This window comes from Rhamphochromis longiceps, linkage group LG7 (assembly GCF_057381845.1).
Source record: "Rhamphochromis longiceps isolate RC_006_pf linkage group LG7, R_longiceps_female_GT1.1, whole genome shotgun sequence".
NCBI lineage: Eukaryota > Metazoa > Chordata > Actinopteri > Cichliformes > Cichlidae > Rhamphochromis > Rhamphochromis longiceps.
The window spans coordinates 6,012,073-6,034,209 of record NC_140563.1 but is presented as its reverse complement, the minus strand read 5'-3'; the positions used below and the strand labels follow the sequence as shown (position 1 = coordinate 6,034,209).

At 39.6% G+C, this 22,137-nt stretch overlaps 3 protein-coding genes across 3 annotated transcripts; 2 read left to right on the top strand and 1 right to left on the bottom strand.

Moving 5' to 3' along the window:
* Positions 1-1,811: 1,811 nt before the first annotated feature.
* LOC146664612 (tumor susceptibility gene 101 protein) lies at positions 1,812-3,043 on the top strand. Its single transcript, XM_085411803.1, has 6 exons — positions 1,812-1,853; positions 1,973-2,057; positions 2,155-2,220; positions 2,338-2,501; positions 2,643-2,745; positions 2,925-3,043. The coding sequence occupies exons 1-6, from the start codon at positions 1,812-1,814 to the stop codon at positions 3,041-3,043; spliced, it is 579 nt and encodes a 192-aa protein (XP_085267929.1).
* Positions 3,044-5,752: 2,709 nt separating this feature from the next.
* On the top strand, positions 5,753-12,659 carry tsg101a (tumor susceptibility 101a). Its single transcript, XM_085411801.1, has 10 exons — positions 5,753-6,145; positions 7,340-7,427; positions 7,515-7,580; positions 8,096-8,259; positions 8,506-8,632; positions 8,902-8,959; positions 9,188-9,282; positions 10,732-10,934; positions 11,066-11,305; positions 11,407-12,659. Exons 1-10 carry the CDS (start codon positions 6,104-6,106, stop codon positions 11,494-11,496), a joined length of 1,173 nt encoding a protein of 390 aa, XP_085267927.1. The 5' UTR covers positions 5,753-6,103; the 3' UTR covers positions 11,497-12,659.
* Positions 12,660-13,455: 796 nt separating this feature from the next.
* ldha (lactate dehydrogenase A4) lies at positions 13,456-18,600 on the bottom strand. Its single transcript, XM_085411802.1, has 8 exons — positions 18,483-18,600; positions 16,362-16,487; positions 16,012-16,129; positions 15,731-15,904; positions 15,460-15,633; positions 15,254-15,371; positions 14,416-14,539; positions 13,456-14,300 (listed from the first exon to the last, which is right to left on the bottom strand). Exons 2-8 carry the CDS (start codon positions 16,485-16,487, stop codon positions 14,136-14,138), a joined length of 999 nt encoding a protein of 332 aa, XP_085267928.1. The 5' UTR covers positions 18,483-18,600; the 3' UTR covers positions 13,456-14,135.
* Between the last annotated feature and the right edge of the window lie 3,537 nt (positions 18,601-22,137).

The window sequence follows — 22,137 nt, the reverse complement described above, 5'->3', positions numbered from 1 at the left end:
CCTGTATCAGGTGTGCATAATTATTAGGCAACGTCCTTTCCTTTGGCAAAACGGATCAAAAGAAGGACTTGACAGGCACAGAAAAGTCAAGAATAGTGAGATATCTTGCAGAGGGATGCAGCAGTCTCAAAATTGCAAAGCTTCTGAAGCGTGATCATCGAACAATCAAGCGTTTCATTCAAAATAGTCAACAGGGTCGCAAGAAGCGTGTGGAAAAACCAAGGCGCAAAATAACTGCCCATGAACTGAGAAAAGTCAAGCGTGCAGCTGCCAAGATGCCACTTGCCACCAGTTTGGCCATATTTCAGAGCTGCAACATCACTGGAGTGCCCAAAAGCACAAGGTGTGCAATACTCAGAGACATGGCCAAGGTAAGAAAGGCTGAAAGACGACCACCACTGAACAAGACACACAAGCTGAAACGTCAAGACTGGGCCAAGAAAGACTGATTTTTCTAAGGTTTTATGGACTGATGAGATGAGAGTGAGTCTTGATGGGCCAGATGGATGGGCCCGTGGCTGGACTGGTAAAGGGCAGAGAGCTCCAGTCCGACTCAGACACCAGCAAGGTGGAGGTGGAGTACTGGTTTGGGCTGGTATCATCAAAAATTAGCTTGTGGGGCCTTTTCGGGTTGAGGATGGAGTCAAGCTCAACTCCCAGTCCTACTGCCAGTTTCTGGAAGACACCTTCTTCAAGCAGTGGTACAGGAAGAAGTCTGCATCCTTCAAGAAAAACATGATTTTCATGCAGGACAATGCTCCATCACACGCGTCCAAGTACTCCACAGCGTGGCTGGCAAGAAAGGGTATAAAAGAAGAAAAACTAATGACATGGCCTCCTTGTTCACCTGATCTGAACCCCATTGAGAACCTGTGGTCCATCATCAAATGTGAGATTTACAAGGAGGGAAAACAGTACACCTCTCTGAACAGTGTCTGGGAGGCTGTGGTTGCTGCTGCACGCAATGTTGATGGTGAACAGATCAAAACACTGACAGAATCCATGGATGGCAGGCTTTTGAGTGTCCTTGCAAAGAAAGGTGGCTATATTGGTCGCTGATTTGTTTTTGTTTTGTTTTTGAATGTCAGAAATGTATATTTGTGAATGTGGAGATGTTATATTGGTTTCACTGGTAAAAATAAATAATTGAAATGGGTATATATTTGTTTTTTGTTAAGTTGCCTAATAATTATGCACAGTAATAGTCACCTGCACACACAGATATCCCCCTAAAATAGCTAAAACTAAAAACAAACTAAAAACTACTTCCAAAAACATTCAGCTTTGATATTAATGAGTTTTTTGGGTTCATTGAGAACATGGTTGTTGTTCAATAATAAAATTATTCCTCAAAAATACAACTTGCCTAATAATTCTGCACTCCCTATAAAGCAGAGCATTTGGAACTTATTTCTATTCTGTCACTACTGGAGTTGACTGTTATTTATATTAGTGCCACAGAGTCACCCATATGGTATGAATGAAATGATTTATTTGACAGTGATAAGTTAGTGTCATCACTAAATCAGGAAGCAGAAAGCAAGACACATGCTAGCAGATTGATCTAACAGTGACCCATGATGCAAGTCACTTCATGTTTTTATGCCTCTTCTTTAAGCCATGTAGAGTACTTATTGGTTTTCAGCACGGAAGATTTGCATACTCTCTCTTCCTGGCTTTCAAGGGTCATAAAAGATAAGAGGTTCTCGAAAAGCCATGACAGGCAGACATTCACAGGTCTGACACAGTCATACAGAGTGTTACTGACTGAAAAAAAAAGGTGGCATTTTCTTCTCAGAGAAACTTTAATCATGCCATACAGCGAAGATACGATTAAGAAAATGCTTCCTAAGGTAAGGAATGTTTCATTTATCGCTGGATCAGCGGCTGTAGTTTCATGTACAGATTTCTCCAGTGTTTGTTTGTCTTTTGTCTATTCTCCTTTTAATTTTTGTTATTTTATGTTTTGAAGATATATCTTCGGAAGTGTGTGGCTCATGAAATAAACGTGGCATTAACTTACTTCAGAAACCTTGTGCCCGTAATGGATAAATATGGTAAGGTTCACAGTCCAATGCTGCTGAACTTTGTAAACTCGGTGGAAAAAGGAACGTTGCATTGTAACAGTAACTGCCTTTGCTGTGTTTTGTACAGTTTACAATGATGGAACTACAAAGAACTTGATGAGCTTAACCGGAACCATTCCTGCCACGATTAATAGTAATAACATTCGCATTCCATTTTGTTCTCTTTCATAACAGAATAACTTCAAACAAAAAATATGAAAGGTTAAGAATCTCTCTGATTTTGATATCTTTCTCTTTGCCATTATACAAGATATAACATATAACATTCCTATTTGCCTGTGGATTGAGGAAACCTACCCCCAAACTGCTCCCATCTGCTATATCAGACCCACACAACAGATGATGATCCTCAGCAGAAAGTATATCTCCAGCAATGGTGAAGTCATGCTGCCTTACCTGCGAGAGTGGAAGAATGTGAGAATTGAAGCAATATTTGTTTTCGACAAAGCTGCATGTGGGGTTGATTAGGGGTTGATTTTGCTGGCACTGACACAATGTGGCTGCATAACTCTACAGCCAGAGCGCATGAAAGTGACCCTTTCCTTCTATTATTAGGGGGAGTGTGACCTAATGAGCCTTGTTCAGGTGATGGTTGCCGTGTTTGGAGAATTTCCTCCTGTGTGTATGAAGCCTTCTGCAGAGCCTGAGCAAGCCTCTTGTAAGTAGCACACACAAGCACGAAAGAAGCCTCTATGCTGTCAAAAACAACATCTGTGTCCTGATAAGATGGAGCCAATAATCGAGGATCCGCCTGATTGAGTTTGAAAATACCTTTCACTTGTCAGAATGTCAGACATGATCATTATTTGATTAACGATATTTATTCTATTTGTTCAGGTTGGCTGCAGTTCCACAGACAACCAGAAGTATTTACAGACACAGATGGAAGTTTATATCTGTCTTTAACAAGAGAAGACGGGCAACCTTTTCAGCAAGAAAATGAAACTAATTGTTAGTATTTTGTGCAATTTGGCAACAGTTTGTGAGAGAAATGTTTTTGTCAGTTTTTTTCCCCCATATTGTGGATATGGTATCTATTGACTGTGTGTTAAATAGTGAAGTCTTCAGATATGAAAAAGCATGCTGTATTTTTATATTTCAAATGATTTTCATCACAAATTAGCACCCTTTCATTTGATTTTGTGTGGTAGCAATAAACATTTTAACCACCGTCATTGCTTTACAAGTGCCTCATAAAGATGTTGCTCAACTGCATCAATATTTTCTGGGCTGTTTGGACTTTAGATGGGTGTGGTCCTCTGTCATTTTATAAAAGCCTGTCTTATTTTATAAACTGATATAAAATAGAAAAAAACTACCTCTGTCAATAGAATATAGGTATAAGCTTTTTTCATCAGTGTAAACACATACCCGGAAGACTCTGACTGAAATATAATCTTTTGTAAAAACTGACTGATTTATTCTGTTATTGAAAATAAATAGCTATGTTAAACCTGCATTGCTTGTTATTGTTGAAATAACTCTCATGGAATTGTAGTTCACTAACAAAACATTTGATTTTTGCCCATAATATTTAATATAGCAACTATAAATGGCTGAATATATATAGCCTATGTCTTCCTTGTCCTGCTAAAGAATATAAATGATGGCTAAATGTGTGATTGATGACTATAAGTATGATTTTGGGATACCACATAAAGTTGTGGTCAGAAGTTTCTATACACTCATCATGGGAATCATGGGAATTAGAGGCTTTGCATTTTTTTTAAGCTTAAACACACATGAACACATTTGAATTTATTTTGAATTTTCTCTAATCCATACCGGAGCAAAAGTATACATACAGGCTCACATATACGCATATATTTCCACTGATATTTGTTTAAATGTCCTAAGTTAAGTCAAGTGGCTTTTATTGTCATTTCCAACCATGTACAGTGGTACAGTACAGAGTGGTAGTGGTAGTGAGAGCCCGAATGCTCTGGTACCTCTTGCCAGAAGGCAGCAGGGTGAAGAGTGTGTGTGAGGGGTGTGTGGGGTCCTCCACAATGCTGTTGGCTCTGTGGACAGAGCAGGTGCTATAAGTGTCTGGAGGGAAAAGAGGCTTCAGTGATCTTCTCAGGTGCTGTCACGATCTGTTGTAGGGTATTGCAATCCGGTACGGTGCAGTTTGCATACCAGACAGTGATGCAGCTACTCAGGATGCTCTTGATAGGCTCTCTGTAGAACATGGTGAGAATGGATGGAGGGAGATAGGCTTTTCTCAGCTTCTGCAGGAAGTAGAGACGCTGTTGGGCCTTCTTGAATTTGGTGATCTTGACGACCTCCACAGAGGATCCATCGATGTTAAGTGGACAGTGATTGCGCCATGCTGTCCTGAAGTTGTACCTTGAATAGACTCTTTAGCATCAGTAAGCTTCTGGCATACCTGTGGCTGAATATTTGACCAATTCATTTAAACTGGTTGGCTTGCTGGCATGGCCCAGACTTTTAAACATAATCCATAATTGTGACTTTGGGAAGGCCTTTCCAGAAGCTTGATGTTAGTGGCGATCATGGCTCAAGAGTTGGGAGTTTGCCTTGTAATTGGAAGGTTGCTGGTTCGAGCCCCGGCTCGGACAGTCTTGGTTGTTGTGTCCTTGGGCAAGACACTTCACCTACCAGAAGGGCCGATGGTGCGATATGGCAGCCTTGCTTCTGTCAGTCTGCCCCAGGCTACAACTGTAGCTTGCCTCCACCAGTGTGTGACTGGGTGTGTAAAGCGCTTTGGGGTCCCTAGTGGGGACTAGTAAAAACGCTATACAAATACAGGCCATTTAGTGTGCTTTACTCATTTCAAAGCCAGTTTTGATGTATGGTTTGGATCATTGCCCTGTTGGAATATGGAATTGTGTTTAAGTTTCAATCATCATCATAATTTGAGGTAAAAGTAGAAGAATTTGTAAATACCACTGGCAGCAAAACAGCCCTAAAGTGTGATCCTGCCAACACCATGCCTGTCTCAATTTTACTTTAATATGAGATATTTAATATTTAATATGAGCTCTTAAAAATCTCATATCATATTATCCCAATATTATCCCAGTAGAGCACTAAACTCTTGGAATGAAGACTTACTCATGGTTTCTAGAGTATCCAATAGTTGAATGGCAGGAAGAGCCTGCAGCTCTCTCTCTTGTGGAAACAGCTCCTTTGGATTCAGGAGACAGATACTCTCTAGTTTTAAAATTAGATTTAAAACTTGATAACGCTTATAATTAGGGGTAGAGCAGGCTTCCTTCACTCCTAATGCATTTGGATGCCACTGCAACATGTGAATAATTTTTGTATATTCTCTTCCATAATGTTTGTTTTGTCCTTGTCTGCTATGCTCCCCTTTTGTTTCTTCTCTATTGCCTCACCCCGAGTCCTGTTGTGGCAGATGAGTGCCCCTCCCTGAACATGTCATGCTTTAGGTCACTTTTTGTAAAAAGGGAGTTCTTCCTTCCCACGGTAGTCAAGTGTATGGAAGAAATATAGTATCATCAGAATTCAAGTATTCTGTTTGTGTGCATCTCACGGAAGTAAAAACAGTAAACATTAAATAAGATGTAATTATTAATTCATTTGATGTGTACATTTACAGATTTATATCACGGGCTATCGTAGAATTTGGGGATCTTACATTGACGTGTTAATCACATCACGTCACACAGGGACCGGAAGCACTAAAGAGAACTGCCGGAAATTCCTTTTGTTGACCATCGGATTTTTGTTTTCAAGCTCCTTTTTACAATTACTCGTTAGCTATTTTGTCGATTTATGAGTTGTTTTTTGAGTATTCGCGTGGAACACAGATACAGTTCCCGTTTACAAGACTGGAAGATTTCTCGTAGTAGCTAAATCACGCCCTTGTTTGAGTCCGCCCGAGCTAGGGCTAACGTTAGCCTTGCATTTACCGGAGCTCCGCTAGCCAGCTTTAGCTTGCATTCGCTGTCACTTTAGCTGTCATAAAAGTCAGCTGTTAAGACGCTTAACTTATTAATAAGAAAAGTGAAAATAAACACCTGAGGAACATGGCAGTAGTCAACGAAAGTAACCTGAAGAAAATGCTAAAGGTAAGTTTGAGCTTGAGTGTTGACTGTTGAAAAACGATAGCAAATTAGCTCATAGCGTCCTGTTTGACACTGGCTAACGTTAGAAGCCAGTTTAACATTTCCTGGTACGGTTTTGTTTAATAGACTGTCAATTTTCGCCAAATTTAAGATAATAAAGTATCTTAAATATTGTTTTGGTAAAATATATTGTACTAAATTAGATTGAGGCATAACTGTGTAACCATAGAACACACAGTTGCACATATTATTAATTGAAGTTACTTTGGTTAAAAAAATGAGACCACGGTTTTGGAGGTTACCGTAGACCTGTATTTATATTGCCAGTCGTGTTCAGAATACTTTAGAGAATTGTTTATTACCAGGTTTGTGATGCATCGGTGGGAAAAAGCTAATGACTCTCAATCGGTTGCCAGACCAAGGGACTCTATTGACACTGGTCTTAAACACTTCTCTGATAAAAATGAGTTTAATATGGATAATTGTATCCATACTGGTATTGTACTAATTTACGTTCACAAGGCTTTTTAATTGGATTATTCTAATTTATAAGCAAATGTAAAGAGGCAGTAAATTTAATCTGTAAGGTGTTTCAAGTCCTGTTTACAGTATGTAGAATTAAATAATGGTTCTTCAAGGTCACCCCTTGGAAATTTTATCTGTGGTGTACCACAAGGATCTGTTACAGGTCTATTACTGTTTCAGATTTGTCTTTTGAACATTTCCTTTATGTACGTGATTCTTATCCAGCTCTTGTAGTTTGTGTAAAAATCCTAAGGATATTGAGCTTAGCTCAGTAATAAGAATCTGTTATCCCGCGGTTAGAAGAACAGTAAGCTTGCACTTCATTTGTTGAAGAGTGAAAGTATTATTTCTGATAGTAAAAAAAACAAACAAACGTGGCCTGTCAGTGAAATATAATTCAGTTAACATTAGCTCAACTGACAGTGCAAAATACCTATCAAATAAGTTGACTTTTATTTTTAGTTGTATTTTTTTAGTCATTATTCTGGTAATTAAGTGATATATGTTTTTAGTCTGTGATATGTTTTGGAGTGAAATAAAATCAATCAGTCAATACAAATGATCACTCTCAGTTTGTATGGCACTGAATTTTGAATAGCAGCTTGGTAAACAAAATATTAAAAAAAAAAAAAAGTAAAAATATTAATTTTGTCTCCTCTACTTGTTGCCCAGCAATACAAATACAGAGACCTGACTGTTCGTGAAATAACCAATGTGATCTCCCAGTACAAGGATTTGAAGCCAGTCATGGATGCTTATGGTAAATTAAGTAATATTTATCTCCTGTTTTTAACTGCTTGGTTTCACTTGTATGTTGTGTAATGGCATGCATCTGCTTGTATTTCAGTATTTAATGATGGCTCCACAAGAGATCTGATGAGCTTGACAGGAACTGTTCCTGTGAGCTACAGAGGTAATGGATGTTTCTTTGCTCTCTAAAAAGAGGTTTTCCAATAAATTAATAACTTTATAATATAAAGTTATTAATTATTATATATATTATAAATATATATTATATATTTTTGAAAATTTCAAGCATAATTAAGTGAAGTTTTTTTTTTTTTACTACTATTTATAATGTCTACTAGACTACTTTTTTTCTATCCGATGTGGTCACTCTGACTTACTGGATTAACTGCACCTTTTTTTTTTCCTTTTTACACCATTATCTCAGGACAAATGCCAAGCCTAAACTTTCTCACCTTGTGGATGTGGACAGAAAGCAGTTTTTTTTTAATCTTGCTTGAATATCAGACTTTGTGATTTTTTTTAAATGTGTATTTGATGTACAAAGATACATAAAATGTGTTTCACTTAATATGTTCTTGATAATAGAATATGGAGTTTGTTAAATATTAAGGGAGGAGTGAGGACATTAAGGTTTTGGACAATAGCTATATTATAACACTGTGTATTTGATTTCTGTAGGTAATGTGTACAACATCCCAGTGTGTTTGTGGCTCCTGGACACATATCCCTACAACCCACCTATATGTTTTGTCAAACCTACCAGCGCTATGATGATCAAAACTGGCAAGCACATAGATGCTAATGGAAAGATTTACCTGCCGTATCTACATGAATGGAAACATGTAAGTAGTAATTCTTTTAATCCATGTTTAAAAACATGTTTTAAGGTATTAAAAGCATGTAGTGTGACAACTAGAGTTTCTGTACACAAAAATGTAGCTCAAAGAATTTACTAGATGGAGAAAAAGGCAACATTTTGGTATGCTGGATTATAGGACAAAAAAAGTGCCTTTGTGGCTCGAGATATCATTTGCATTCTTAACTTGCCTGGCAATTTGGTTAATAAAATGTGTCTCACTGTTTTATAGCCTCAATCAGACCTGTATGGTCTGATTCAGGTGATGATTGTGGTGTTCGGGGAGGAGCCCCCTGTGTTTTCTCGTCCGACCACACAAGCTCCTTACCAAGCCTTTCAAGCAGCCGGACCCCCAAATTGTGAGTGACATACATTTCTTGTACACAGTAGTCTGTGAATTTTTTTTCCCAAAGTGTTAGAAATTAGGTTTTTTTTGTTTTTTTTTTAATGGTGCATTTACTTCCTTGGGCAACAGATGGAGCTCACATACTATGGCAACACAATACTGAAACTGATACTTTATCTCTGTCTCTTCTGTGTGCCTGTGAGCAGTCCCAAAAAAAATCAATGAAACCTTTGACCTTTGTGTCCTGAGATCTCGTTTTTTGTCTCTCTCTCTCTGCTGCAGCTTCCTACATGCCTGGCATGCCTGCAGTGTCACCATATGGTCCAAATCCTAACTCTGGGTAAGATTTCTCCCAAGCCCTTTTATTTGCTGCCTACAGCTAACACTTATATGTGTGACACAACAAATTCAATATGTTTGATGGTGGAGTATTCACTGACTTTTATTATCAAGACACTGCAGCACTGGCTCTGTTACATGTACAGCTGAATTTTGCAAATACGGTCTTGAAATGTTTCAGAATAGAAAATGTAAAGCATTAGCTTGACAATCATCTAACTATTTTCAGAGGCTACCCAAGTTATCAGTACCCAGGGGGGAACTCTTACCCAGCCACTGCTGGACCGGCACACTACCCCACCCAGACTCCAGTTTCCACAGTGGGTAAGTATTACATCCAGCATCTGGGTGCATATGTTTTCTACTTCCAGGTATCTTTGAAATATTAATGTAGAACAGTTTTAATTCTCAGCAAAAAACGTTATTCACCCTTGATAAAACTTTATGATCTTTAGTTAATCCATACTGAGACACTTGACCTTTTGACTTCGACTCTCTCACCCTCTGAATAACTTCAGTAGCGTACCAAGTCACCAGTGAAAGGTCATTAGTGTAACTAGAGTGGGGTCTATTAAAGGCCAAAGGGTGGGATGGCCCTGAACGGAAAGGGAAAGCTTCTTTTTGCCCCCCACAACTTAAACTTCAGAAGCACACAGGTCTATATTTAGGTTTGGAACAGTAAAGGAGAAGAAATGGGGTCACCTAGTGGGTGAATTAACTCTGACATTTGTGGCGCTGACTCCAGACTGTAAACAAGGTGGTCTTGACTCTGCAGACATTTGCCAGTATATTTACTGCTATATAATCTGGAATTTGCCAGTCCTTGAACTGTCTTGTGTAGCTAGTATAAAACACTAATAAATAAACATGTAAATTGTTTTACAATACAGTCCAAAATACCAGCTGTAATGCTTAGTAAGGTTGCCTACATGGAATTTGTTTTTCAATAAAAGTATGAATTTGTTAAGATGTAATTTTCCTTCTGTTGCTTTTTTCACCACCATCCTACAATATTGTTGTCACTGTGGATAGTGCTACAACCAGAACATAAATCATAGATTGGCCAATGGGTGTTAAACTGAAACTAAAACTGGAGGCCAATAAATGGCTTAACTGGGAAAATCATGTGAATACTTCATTCATTTTCCATCATTCTGGAAAACACCCTTTTGGACCCTTTTGTTTGTATATAAACCTTGTTGTCAGATTTCTCTGTGGTGATGCCTTGCTGTGCCTATAAATACTGTTGAAAATATTTTAAATGTAGTGTGAATTGTTTGAACTGAATAACTGCAATGCAAGGATGAATAGTGGAGAGTTTTTCTTGGCTCATAGTGAGCTTTAGGGAGTGACTATGTGCGCTGGTAGAGTTGGTCTGTGTATATAGTAAAGGCCACAAGTCCATGTTACCATATTTGACAGAAATCTGTGCATTTTCCTCTTGCCTCCACCAAGAACCTGAAAAAAATGTCTGTTATGGTTTAGTCAAACATCCTCACCTTAGGGTGGCACAGTTTCTCTGTGGAAGAAAAGCCTCCACAGAATTATGATTTAAATTATCATTTTTACAGTTATCTGAAGATGATTAGCTTTTGTTAATTTACAGTAAAGGCCCTTTTACATAGGACATGGTATGTGTAAAAGAGACTTAACAAAATCAAATATAATTATATTTGGGTGAGATTATGGTTTAAGTTGTAGTAGTATCTTTTTTTCCATCTGGCTCTCCTGTTCACTGTCTCAGATGACTTATTATAATCTCTTCCTCTTAAGGCCCAAACAGAGATGGCACCATTGGCGAGGACACCATTCGGGCATCTCTAATTTCTGCAGTGAGTGACAAGCTTCGCTGGAGAATGAAGGAGGAGATGGACAGAGCTCAGGCAGAGTTGGATGCCCTGAAGCGAACAGAAGAGGACCTGAAGAAAGGACATCAGAAACTGGAAGAGATGATCTCAAGACTGGACCAGGAAGTGGTGAGAGATGATCATACTTTCAGTGTTAAATCTTTCTGTTTGTTTTGTTCTCTATTCACCACAGATAACTGTTACAGCAGTCATTTTTGAGATTTGCTAAATATGTGCAATCATCACGATGTTTCCACTAGACTGAAGTTGACAGGAACATCGATCTGCTGAAGAGAAAAGACGAGGAGCTGAGCGAGGCCTTGGAGAAAATGGAAAACCAGTCGGAGAATAATGACATTGATGACGTCATTGTGCCCACAGCGCCATTGTACAAACAGATCCTGAACCTGTACGCTGAAGAGAATGCAATTGAAGACACAATCTTCTACCTGGGCGAAGCCCTCCGCAGGGGTGTCATAGACCTGGAAGTTTTTCTCAAGGTAACCAGATCTAGATAGCTGCTAGCACATATAAGCAGAAACAAGTATACAGACACTTTAACCTATCTGCCTCTTTTTTTTTTTTTTTTTCCTGTTTATAGCATGTACGTCTTCTGTCCAGGAAGCAGTTCCAGCTTCGTGCTCTTATGCAAAAAGCCCGCAAGACTGCTGGGCTTAGTGACCTCTACTGACCCACGCTTACTACCTAGAAACATTCATATCTTCATGCTCTCTTACTCTCTTCTATCATCTTGTATATCAACCAGCTGCTCTATTTTATAGTCTTATATTGAATTTATTCTGATAGAAATTTGAACAGCACCAACAAAGACAAAATACATATTTGAATGGTAAATTGCAGCCATAGTTGTAGCTAGACAGTTTAGATTTTAAACTAACCAAACACTCCTTTGAGGTCATTGTGTAAGGACATGACCTAAACATGAGAGGGTTATTTTTATGACCAAATATTAAAAGCAAAAAACACTGTCATGACATTAAATTTGGCCTAAAACTAAAGCTTACAGGTTCTGTTGGCAATTTCTTTGCCATAACACATGATTTGGCTAGTAGGTACAGATGGTAGGGGCTTAAGTACAGATGGTAGGGGCTAAAAGTGAAGAGCTTTGTAGAGAGCCCATATGATCACTCCCTTTTGTAATGAAAAGATATGTCTGTAAATACACAGGAGTACTTTTCAGGAAGGGAAGGGTTCATCCTCAGGATTTCTGTTCATGTTTCAGTAGCCATGAAGTTATATCCATTAACCTGAACCGATTTGTTTGGGTCAGACATTCAGCTTTAATTTGAGCTCTTATCCCACTTGCACACACTACTATTACTACATTATTTTCCATTTGTATGTCTCCTTATGGAGGGTGTGTGTGTGTGTGAGAGAGAGAGGTTCTTTCAGAGTGTGGCGGCTGCTTGTTATACCCGTTGACTGCTTTAACCAGTCAATCATGTACATTTTTTTGTTTCACTCTGTAGAGTGTCTAAGGTAGGTGGCAGGCTTGGCATACATTACTGGATCGTAAAGGAATTTCTCCATTGTATCGGATTTTTTTTCTTTTTTCCCATGCTGTCCATTCTCAGTCCTGCTGAGAAGGTTAAAGTAAACATAAGTTAAAAATTTGTGAATAAAACTGGGTGTTAAGAGGTACAAAAGTAAACAAATGTACTAATCAAAACTTTAACTTGTGTAAAGTTTTTTTTTTTCTTGAATTTAGCCTTTTACTAAATGCACTTTGAATTGTATTATAGATTTTGTTTTGTTTCCTCAGTTTAACCATAGGCAACTTGCTCTTTTATGTAAAGATGTAAATCAGTACAAATAAATTGATTTAATAGGTCATCTCTTTTTAGTCATGTCATTCATGTGGCTTGCATAATTGATATTATTCAACGATTTTCTGTGTTGCACAACCAAAAGGTAGCGGTGGTTCAGAGTGTACCAACTTGAAGATTGGTGCTCTAGTCTGTACACCAAAGGCCAAAATAATGAACTATAATTTCCTCCACTGGTTTGTAGAACTGCTTTCTGTAAGAAAACTCTCTTAACACAGACCACTTATGAAACCAGTGATAGTTACATATTAAAATGCTAGTGGTTGTGAGCAGGTAGAATAGTATGAATACGAGTAATTTAAAGGCAAGTTAAATATTTTGAAGTCTTGCATGAAAAGCTCAGATCAGCCTCATATTGGGCAACAGCTGACCCAGCAGCTCCGCAAACAAACGGACCCCCAACCCCAGGTTTGATGGTAAATGCAGGACAGAACACAGGACAAACTTGAATAATCCTGGCAGATTTATTTGATGTTACAGCAAACAGCTTAATATCCAGCTGCCATGACATGTTTCCCAGTAACTTATTGATAAATCCTCTTTAATATTGTAACATTAATACATAAATAGATCTAACATTTATAAATAGAATTTGTTTTTAATGTTCTTTTCCAGAGTCAGGTGGTGTTAGAAAAAAAAAAAAAAAAAAAATTGTTAGAACATTTAGGGTACACAAGCAACTTTTGTTTTAAATGACTGTAGCAGTCTTATGATTCATAACCCAACCCTTTCCCACTGGCTCTGTTATCTGAGTTATATTATGGCAGTCACATTTTATCCTTAATAGATGTAAACTTTGCCAGTTTTGTGTGCCATGAAATTTGCTTTCAAAAGTATTTTGTCAGTGCACTTGTGGTTAGGCTTTAAGAAGGCTTCAGTACCAAGAAAGTTTATGGAAGTCTGCTTTACTATAATATAAGGTACTTTGGTATCATAAGATTTTGGACCAGTGACATATGCAGCAGTGTTACTGTGGGTGAATAGGAAGCCCTCATACAGAATGGAATGTCTCCATTATACTCCAAGATATAAACAGAGATTACCAAGTGGAGAAACATAACTTCAACGGCCACAGAATGCATACAGACTGACCTAGGAGTGTACAGAAAAAGCAATAACAGTACTCGTAACATACAGTACACAGAATATATATATGCACAAAGACTGCATGATTTCAGAGAGGACAAATGGATGACAAATACTTACTCTCCAACACAGGCTGACTTTACGGATACGAGCATGAGTTTCCAAAAATTTCATGGAAGATCAAGGCCAGGTTGAAGGAAGCAAAGGAAAATGACACCTGTATGTGAATCTCTCAAACGTAAAACCCAGCTTTGAGTGGTTTAGTTACAAGCACTTGGCCTTTTAAGAAATTCACAGGTGACATCAACCAATTACAATGAGAGACACAAGAGGGAAACTAGGAGGGAGTCACATGGTGTCATTTTAGGGACAACTGGAGAATTCAGAGACGTGCTTTTCACAGAGTGAGCTCCTTCTGTACACCCCACAGGGTCTCAGCACTCTTCACCAGCTGCTTCTCCTCCTCAGGCTTCAGCATCATGTGAATGACATCTGTCAAGCCACTGTTGCCCAGGATACAAGGGATGCTCAGGAAGACTTCCTCCTTCACCCCATGCATGCCCTATACAGTAAAAGGCAAGGAAATGTGATAGTTACAAGCTGACCTTGTCACATCTGTGGAAAGTATAGCATTTTCTTTTCAGCAAGTAAAAATAAAGACTGAAATCCTCATCTACCTGGACAAGTGTAGACACAGGGTGCACTTTGTGCAGATTCTTCATGATACTTTCCACTAGGTCAGCAACAGACATACCAATGGCCCAGGAAGTATAGCCCTTCAGCTTGATAACCTCATAGGCTCTGCAGCATGGACAAGAAATAAAAATGAGCATGGCATATAACAGACTGAAAGGAGAAATGTGTCATGTTGTGCGATTTCTTTTTTTAACAAGTTTATAGTAGACATTGATTGCAGCCACTGGTATTTGCATGAGAAACTTAAATTTGACGAGTTGCCCATAAGAGTTTTGAAAACAGGGATACAAAATTGATTTTTAATTAAAATATTTAACTGCCTTTAAAAGATAAGACAAATGAGTTCTACTAGCCATACAGAGGTGCACATTTACAGATACCATTTCTTCTGTTGAAACAACACGTGGATTTCTCTCATCTTTGTAAAGATAAGTGAAATGATAAGACTCAACTGGGACACAAAGAACATTGTATTGCACATGGCTGAACTCTAAAGACCCAGCTATTACAATACAAGTCTACTGATTGGCAGACAATAAATGATGGTGCAATATTAACCTTTCTGCAGAGTTGCATACAACTTTCAGACATACCAATACAGATAATGGGTCATACGGCGTCATTACTGCCATTTATGGATTCAGTGTTAATCATTGTCAGGCACTTCAGTTAGACACGAGTCAAAGAGAACAAGTGAGCTTTAGTCTAACACAGCATTTCATGGGGAATAGTATAGGCACTCCATACATGTTGTTAAAAACAAAAATCAGTATGTTTGAAGAGGATGACAGACTCCAGCAAATAAATTGCAACACTCACCCATCAACCACCATCTTGTGCACTGCCTTCCAGTCCTCTGGGTCACCCTGAGCCCCCATCTTTGGGTTGAGGCCTTGAAGAGAAACTCCAGCAACGTTCACACCACTCCACACAGGGACTACGAGAAAGAAATACACCCCACTGAAACAGGAAATTCTGAACTGTACGTGACAGTATAAATTTCGCAAATAATGTCGCTAGCGTACCACTAGAGTCTCCATGCTCTCCGATGATCCAACCATGGCAGCTAGAAGGATGCAGGTGGAGCTTCTCTCCCATGATGTGGCGGAAACGAGCAGAGTCGAGGTTAGTGCCAGAGCCAATCACACGGTGACGGGGGAAGCCACTCAGTTTCCAGGCAACATAGGTCAGGATGTCCACTGGGAAGGTGCCAAATGAGAAATTATCAGCCATTAATCTGCTTCGAACAGGAATTGGACCATGTAAACCCCACATGATGTAGACTCCTTGTCTAACCTGGGTTGGAGACCACCATCAGGATGCAGTTGGGGCTGTACTTGACGATGTTGGGGATGATAAACTTGAAGATGTTAACGTTACGCTGCACCAGATTGAGACGGCTCTCGCCCTCCTGCTGGCGGGCACCTGCAGTCACTACCACCACCTTAGAGTTGGCTGTCACACTGTAGTCTGAAGAGATGGAGGGAGGGAAAAAAAAAAAAAAAAAAAAAAAAAAAGTTGTATTCCACTCCAGGTTAGTCAGCAAGTAAACTAAATGACAGTTTGTCAATTCTCACCTTTATCAGCTACAATCTTGTGCGTCTTAAGGAAGAGGGATCCGTGCTGCAGGTCCATCGCCTCACCCTTCAACTTGTCCTCCATCACATCAACCAGTGCCAGCTCATCACACAAGTCCTAATTATTATATTATAGGTCAATTTAACAACCAAACAAACTTTACATAACACAGCAAACAAATCATTTCTGGTAAATGTCGTTGGATCTGGTAAGTCTATTGCTCTAGCCATCACAACCTTTACATCTGTCCCAGTGAAATCCTATTGAGTAAACCTTTTTCAATCCCCAAATAAGGATAGTAGCAATCTTCTTAATTTCAACAAGTTTATTCCCCTCCTACCCGTCTTACCTTGAGCAGGATACTGACAGCAGTGGCCATGCCCACCATGCCAACACCCACTACAGTCACTTTGCACCTGCTGCCAACAGGCTCCTCCTTCATCACATGGCCAATGAGCTTCTCCATGGTGGACATCTATTAAAAGTAAAGATAAAGGAAATGAAGGATATGAGACACAAGACGTAAGGACGCCATGCAGAAGTATAAAGGGGAAGAGAATGAAGGGAAAAGGTTGGGGGGGGTAAACAGAGGGGAGTGAGAGAGCATGAAGAAAGCGAGACGCATAATCTATGAAGCAATTTGAATGTGTGGTTACTAGTTGGCTCACAAAAAAGTTTCCATGACTAATTTCACATCCCACAATGAATCAAGCCTGGATTTTATTGTATTTCATCATTACAGAACTGAAATGTCATTTTCATTTGAACACTTTCATTAAGGTTGAGAGATTGAGCTTTAAAGAGCCTCTCCTTGCATCCATGGCAACCACTGCTTTTGAAAGCACTGCAGCTTGCCTCTGTGCAACAGGGAACATCCCCAGATGACCTCACATCCACACACACTGCGTTTCCTGGCTCCACCACCGGTGTGACAAGGCACAGTTTCCACTGGGACGTGTAGATGAGCACGTATGGCCAAGTACAGGCCCAGATTAATGCACTGAGACATCTACTAGAGCTCACTTGAAACCTCTAAAGTGTATGAATGTGACCTTACATCTTCCATGATTTATGTCCTCGGTAAAGCTTTCCCAAACGGGTTTATGGTGCCAATTGATCCCTTCTAGTCTTAAATGCTGCGCCGTTAAGAGAAGAGGATAAAGCAGCCTCTGCATTAGGGTGCGGCTTACTTTTGAATGAGCATCCACTAGTGTACAAGTGACCAGTGTCCTTGAGCTGCCAGGCATCTATCAGTTTACTTGAAACAAACAAGATGGCTGGAGCCAGAATGTCAGTCTGACATCAAGGGGACCATCTACAGCTTGTATATACAGTTTGCTCAAAACTGTAGGATAAAAATGTAGTAGTGTAATCCATACTACATGTACCAGCATTTGGACCCATTATAATCTAGGATTATTGCCAGTGTTCTATATGGGACAGTGCTTCACTGCTGTGCTCCACAAACCAGGCAAACTGCTTCCTTAGTTGCCTGAATAAGAGGACGACTTTTAGTAGCTGGAAGAGTATAATGGGACATTACACACAGTCCTAGTGTTATCATGTTTCCCAACATTATTGTGCTCATTTGGTTAATTCTTTTGCCAGCAGGCCACTAAAGGCTATACAGGGTGTCAGGTAACGGCTGCCGTTCAGCATCTCAGTTACAATGCTGCTGCACATCTCTTGTCCACATCTGAATTCAAGAAAAGACTGTTGTTGAATTTAAGTCCTAGAAAAGCTTTACCGCCCTGCAGTCGTCATAGAACCAGACATTAATAGTTTCCCCACAGTCTGCATCTGTCAAATATTTATCCACAACTCTGTGCCAAGAAAGGTCCGATGAATCAGACAAAGCCGACAACGCGGGGACGGCATTTCTGGCAAAGCCATAAAACACCAACAAGACAATTAAAGACACTGCGTCCCTGCGATAGGCAAGCACGCCCAAGCGCAGTAAATTGCAAGGGCCAGGGTCATTTATAGCTGTTGGAAGATGGTCGCCACCGCGGCTGTAGGCATGCGTAGCCAATGCGCATTTTACGTCACCAAAACCCAAGCGCCTCGATCACGGGGATGGATTCAAACAGAAAGAACATAAAAAGGTTTTTAAACACCAACGAGTCGGAATATTTCCTGTTTTTATTACATTTTATACAACGGGCGAATAAAATACTCCATAATAGCCCACAAGTAACTATGCATCTGCAGAATGCCCAAGACAACCTGTTACCTCTGCTTGACTTGTTTACTTATGCTATAAGGGAAATAATACTGACAGAAATCTTAACTGATTTAATCTGCAGCTGAACCCAATTAATACTGATTACACATCGTCACGCCCCGGTCTGTCCTCTAGCACGCGGTTTGAGACATTCAGCTTTTAAAATCTTTAAATAAAAAAACAGTCTTTAGAGAGTCCTGGGTGCAGATGTGGTGTGTAGAGTCAGAGTACCGCGACCCATCTTACCTTGAAGGTTTCAAAGAAACGGGTGAAAACAGGAGTTGGAATGTGTCAGCTCCACACTAACGCTCTTTGACTGAAGTGCTGCCGGTGTGATGGTGTCTCCCCGTATTTAAAGACAGCCTCCGGCGTGGACGTTACGTACCTACATATTAATGAGTAGTGATGGGATTTCCGGATCTTTTTAGAGAACCGGCTCTTTCGGTTCGGTTCACTAAAAAGAGCCGGCTCTTTCGGCTCCGAACCGGCTCTTCAGGTTGTTTTGTTGCTTTAATTAATTTATTATTAACAATAATATAAAATTATGCACAAAAGGAATTACTAACGTAAAAACAAGTGGTTTTATTTATATATGTTTATATATAAATATATGCGGTGGCCCCTAGAGACAAAACACGTACAAACTCCAAAACACATTTCTAGCATGAACTGAACTTCCAAAGCAGAGCTACTAGATCACTTAAATTACACAATTGAAAGCATGTGTGTATTGTTTGTGTATTTATACACAGGCACTCATATATATATTCAAATAATTTAAAAAAAAGTTCATTTACCTGTTATTACCACACACCAAATCCGGTCGTTGGTACTTGCTGGCTTGTGTAGCCACAAGATAACAAAGGCTCAACACTGCGCCCAGCATCCTGGAGCACTTCTGTTGTTCTTTTGTACGTGTTTTGAGTTTTTATGTGCTTCTGAGTTTTTATATGCTTCTGAGTTTTTACGTGCTTCGGAGTTTGTACGTGTTTTTACGTGTTTTGGAGTTTGTACGTGTTTTTACGTGTTTTGGAGTTTGTACATGCTTCAGAGTTCGTACGTGATTTGAAGTTTGTATGTGCTTTGTCTCTAGGGGCCACCGTAAATATACTTTTATTTATTCACTCCACATAAAATGTAATAAATAAATCATCTAATACAAAAAGCAACTATTCACATTTCAAGTTTTAACTATTTACATTTTCAGCTTTTTCCTTTCACAAATTTAAAGTGAAAAGAACACAAAACACTGCAAACCACAACACAATTAAATATAAATTATAATATGAAAACTAAAAGAACATGCATATTCTCTGTCATATGGACCTGCATGAATAAACTTTCTCAATCCTTTATCATCTGCAACCGAAAATAGTTGTGGATGATTACTATACCTTTCTAATGTTGTTGTCCCTGCCTCTCTTTCTCTCTCTCTGGCTCTGTTCCTGTGCTACTGAGTGTAACTACCGCCCCTCCCCCCTCTGCCCAGCGTAAAGCACAAGGCTCGCGTGCAGAGTGAAGCGGAAAAAAAGTGCGAGAGAGAGGCTGAGAGAAAGAAAAAAAAAAAAAAAAAAACACGTGACGGCTCGCGATAAGGAGCCGGCTCGCGTCGTTCACGTCAAAGAGTCGGCTCTAAGAGCCATTTCGTTCGCGAACGACCCATCACTATTAATGAGGTCGGATGGTTGTGTGGGCACTAACCCGTGTTGAATGTCACGTCCACGGCAGGATGCGGTACTGAGGTCTGGTATAATCTGCTCTGTGTCCTTTAATATTTTCAGGCAACTTGCATTTAAAACGATGGAAAACACGCACTCCGTTCTCGCCTGTGATAGATTAACGCACAGGTTACAGTGTAAGGTGAAAGTACAGGGACGCACTGCGCAGTCTGTCACAGTCCGCACATAGAAGAAATAGTTCCCACCTAAATTACTTCAAAAAGCCTCCGTGCTGGTTTCTAATGCAGTTCTGTCATCCACACGGACACAGTAACAGATAATGATTTTAAATGAGGGTAGCAACATTCTCAACATAGCATTATAACCGCGGCTTGGTTGCCGGACGTGAGTGGATATTTCGTGACAATAATAAGGGAATTTGTGTTAAAAGTGTGTAAGTCACCGAGATAAATATCACGTGGCTGTTAATTTAACAGGAAACGTTACGGTTTTGATTTGAGGATAGCCTTTCATACGCCGCCCATGTGGCCGTGACTGGAAGGAAACAGTGACTGTGTCGTCATACAGTCAGACGAGCAGCATTTCGCGCCACCTCCTGTCCACTCTGAGTTATTTCAAAACTAGTCGAGTTACTCACCCGTGTGCAATAAAACAACTCATTTGTCCTACATGTCATGGGAAGTTTTCTTACACAGATATGATTCGGCTGGCAAAAGGCACGGAAACCAGCATCCCACCCCCCACCCCGCCTTATTAAAATTAAGTGTTCTGAATCATCAAGTGGCCTACACTGGCACAAAAAAGTGTGCTCTCAGACTGTCGATTGCTGTTGGCTGCTCTTTACACCTCTCCCGACTTGAATTTTTTTGTTGCAAAACAAAAGCTTTCAGTTAGGACTATTTCACCAACGTGATGTCCTCTTGGCTCACAGCTTTCAATGCATTTTTGAGCATGTGAGAAAAAAAAACACATGAAAATAAATGGACGATAAAAGGTCAAATCGGGTCGACTTTAGTTAAATCGCTTTTCTGGGCAGTTTAAAACCAAAGATTTAATAGTGGAGTGATTATGCACCCTTTTCTCATTTTAATAAGGTTATCAGTCATTGCTAATTGAAAAGTTCACTCAAATGAATGTACAAATTATGCTGCAATGTGTAATTTTCTAAGCATGCCCGTTTAATATATATCCTTCTGGAAGCAATGTGTTTGATGAAGTTGGAAACTGAAATTGTCACCTATTTATTTGACACAGTTCTTGGAGGATATGGAAAAGAGAATTCAAGTATCCCAGAGGATTTTCTGTCAGAGCACGTGTGAATAGTGGAATATGTTAACTTGCCCTTGAAAGGATCATAAAGATAACTTAGGTATTCTTCAGTCATGACACCTAAAATACGCACTCACACAGGCCCTGGCCACTTTGTTAGGTACAGCTGTTCAGCTGTGATTCACATGGCAGGAACTCACTCCATTTACTCATGTAGACATAGCCAAGGCAACCTGCTGAAGTTCAAACTGAGCATCAGAATAGAAAAGGAAGGTGATTTAAGTAACACAAAATGTGACATGGGTTTTGATGCTAAACAGGCTTGTGTGAGTATTTCAGAAACGTCCAGTGTACTGGGGTTTTTCTATACTGTTTACAGAGGATGGCCTGAAAAAAAGGACCTATCCAGTGAAATGCAGTTCTCTGGGAGAACATGCCTTATCATGCCAAAGTTCAGACAAGAGTGACCAGACTGCTTCAGTCTGATAGGAAGGCAACAGTAATTCAAATAACCATTAGTTATAACCAGGGTATGTAGAAGAACATCTCAGGTTGCACAACACATTGAACTTTGAAGTATAGGAGCAGCAAATCACACAAGTTGCCACTCCTGTGTAAGAACAGGAAACTGAGGCCACAGTTGGCATTAGTTCACTAAAATTGGACAATAAAACATTGCATCATCTGATTCTGACATTCTGATGGTAGGTTCAGAATCTGGCAAAAAAAGAAAATTATAGGATGAAGTCATCCTGCCTTGTATCAACAGTTCAGTCTGGTGGTGGTGGGATCTATTTTCTTTGCATACTTTGGCTTCCTTAGTAGGGGAGACCGGGGATAGTTGTAACGTGGGTCAGTTGTAACACTTCCAATTTCTCCAATCAGGGCTAAGTTTCAAATGATGTGACTCATCCTGTGCATGCCCAACTCAGTTCTGCTATCACATGTGAAAA

What these genes read in the sequence shown, in the direction of transcription:
- ldha (XM_085411802.1), bottom strand. Translation starts at nt 16,487, where the DNA reads ATGTCCACCATGGAGAAGCTCATTGGCCATGTGATGAAGGAGGAGCCT. An exon ending in CAAGATTGTAGCTGATAAAG is followed by an intron (nt 15,905 to 16,011) that starts GTGAGAATTGAC and finishes CCATCTCTTCAG; the next exon opens with ACTACAGTGTGACAGCCAAC. An exon ending in AGAGCATGGAGACTCTAGTG is followed by an intron (nt 15,372 to 15,459) that starts GTACGCTAGCGA and finishes TCTTTCTCGTAG; the next exon opens with TCCCTGTGTGGAGTGGTGTG.
- tsg101a (XM_085411801.1), top strand. Translation starts at nt 6,104, where the DNA reads ATGGCAGTAGTCAACGAAAGTAACCTGAAGAAAATGCTAAAG. An exon ending in TGTTCCTGTGAGCTACAGAG is followed by an intron (nt 7,581 to 8,095) that starts GTAATGGATGTT and finishes TGATTTCTGTAG; the next exon opens with GTAATGTGTACAACATCCCA. An exon ending in GGTCCAAATCCTAACTCTGG is followed by an intron (nt 8,960 to 9,187) that starts GTAAGATTTCTC and finishes AACTATTTTCAG; the next exon opens with AGGCTACCCAAGTTATCAGT.
- LOC146664612 (XM_085411803.1), top strand. Translation starts at nt 1,812, where the DNA reads ATGCCATACAGCGAAGATACGATTAAGAAAATGCTTCCTAAG. An exon ending in GCCCGTAATGGATAAATATG is followed by an intron (nt 2,058 to 2,154) that starts GTAAGGTTCACA and finishes TGTTTTGTACAG; the next exon opens with TTTACAATGATGGAACTACA. An exon ending in CATTCCTGCCACGATTAATA is followed by an intron (nt 2,221 to 2,337) that starts GTAATAACATTC and finishes CCATTATACAAG; the next exon opens with ATATAACATATAACATTCCT.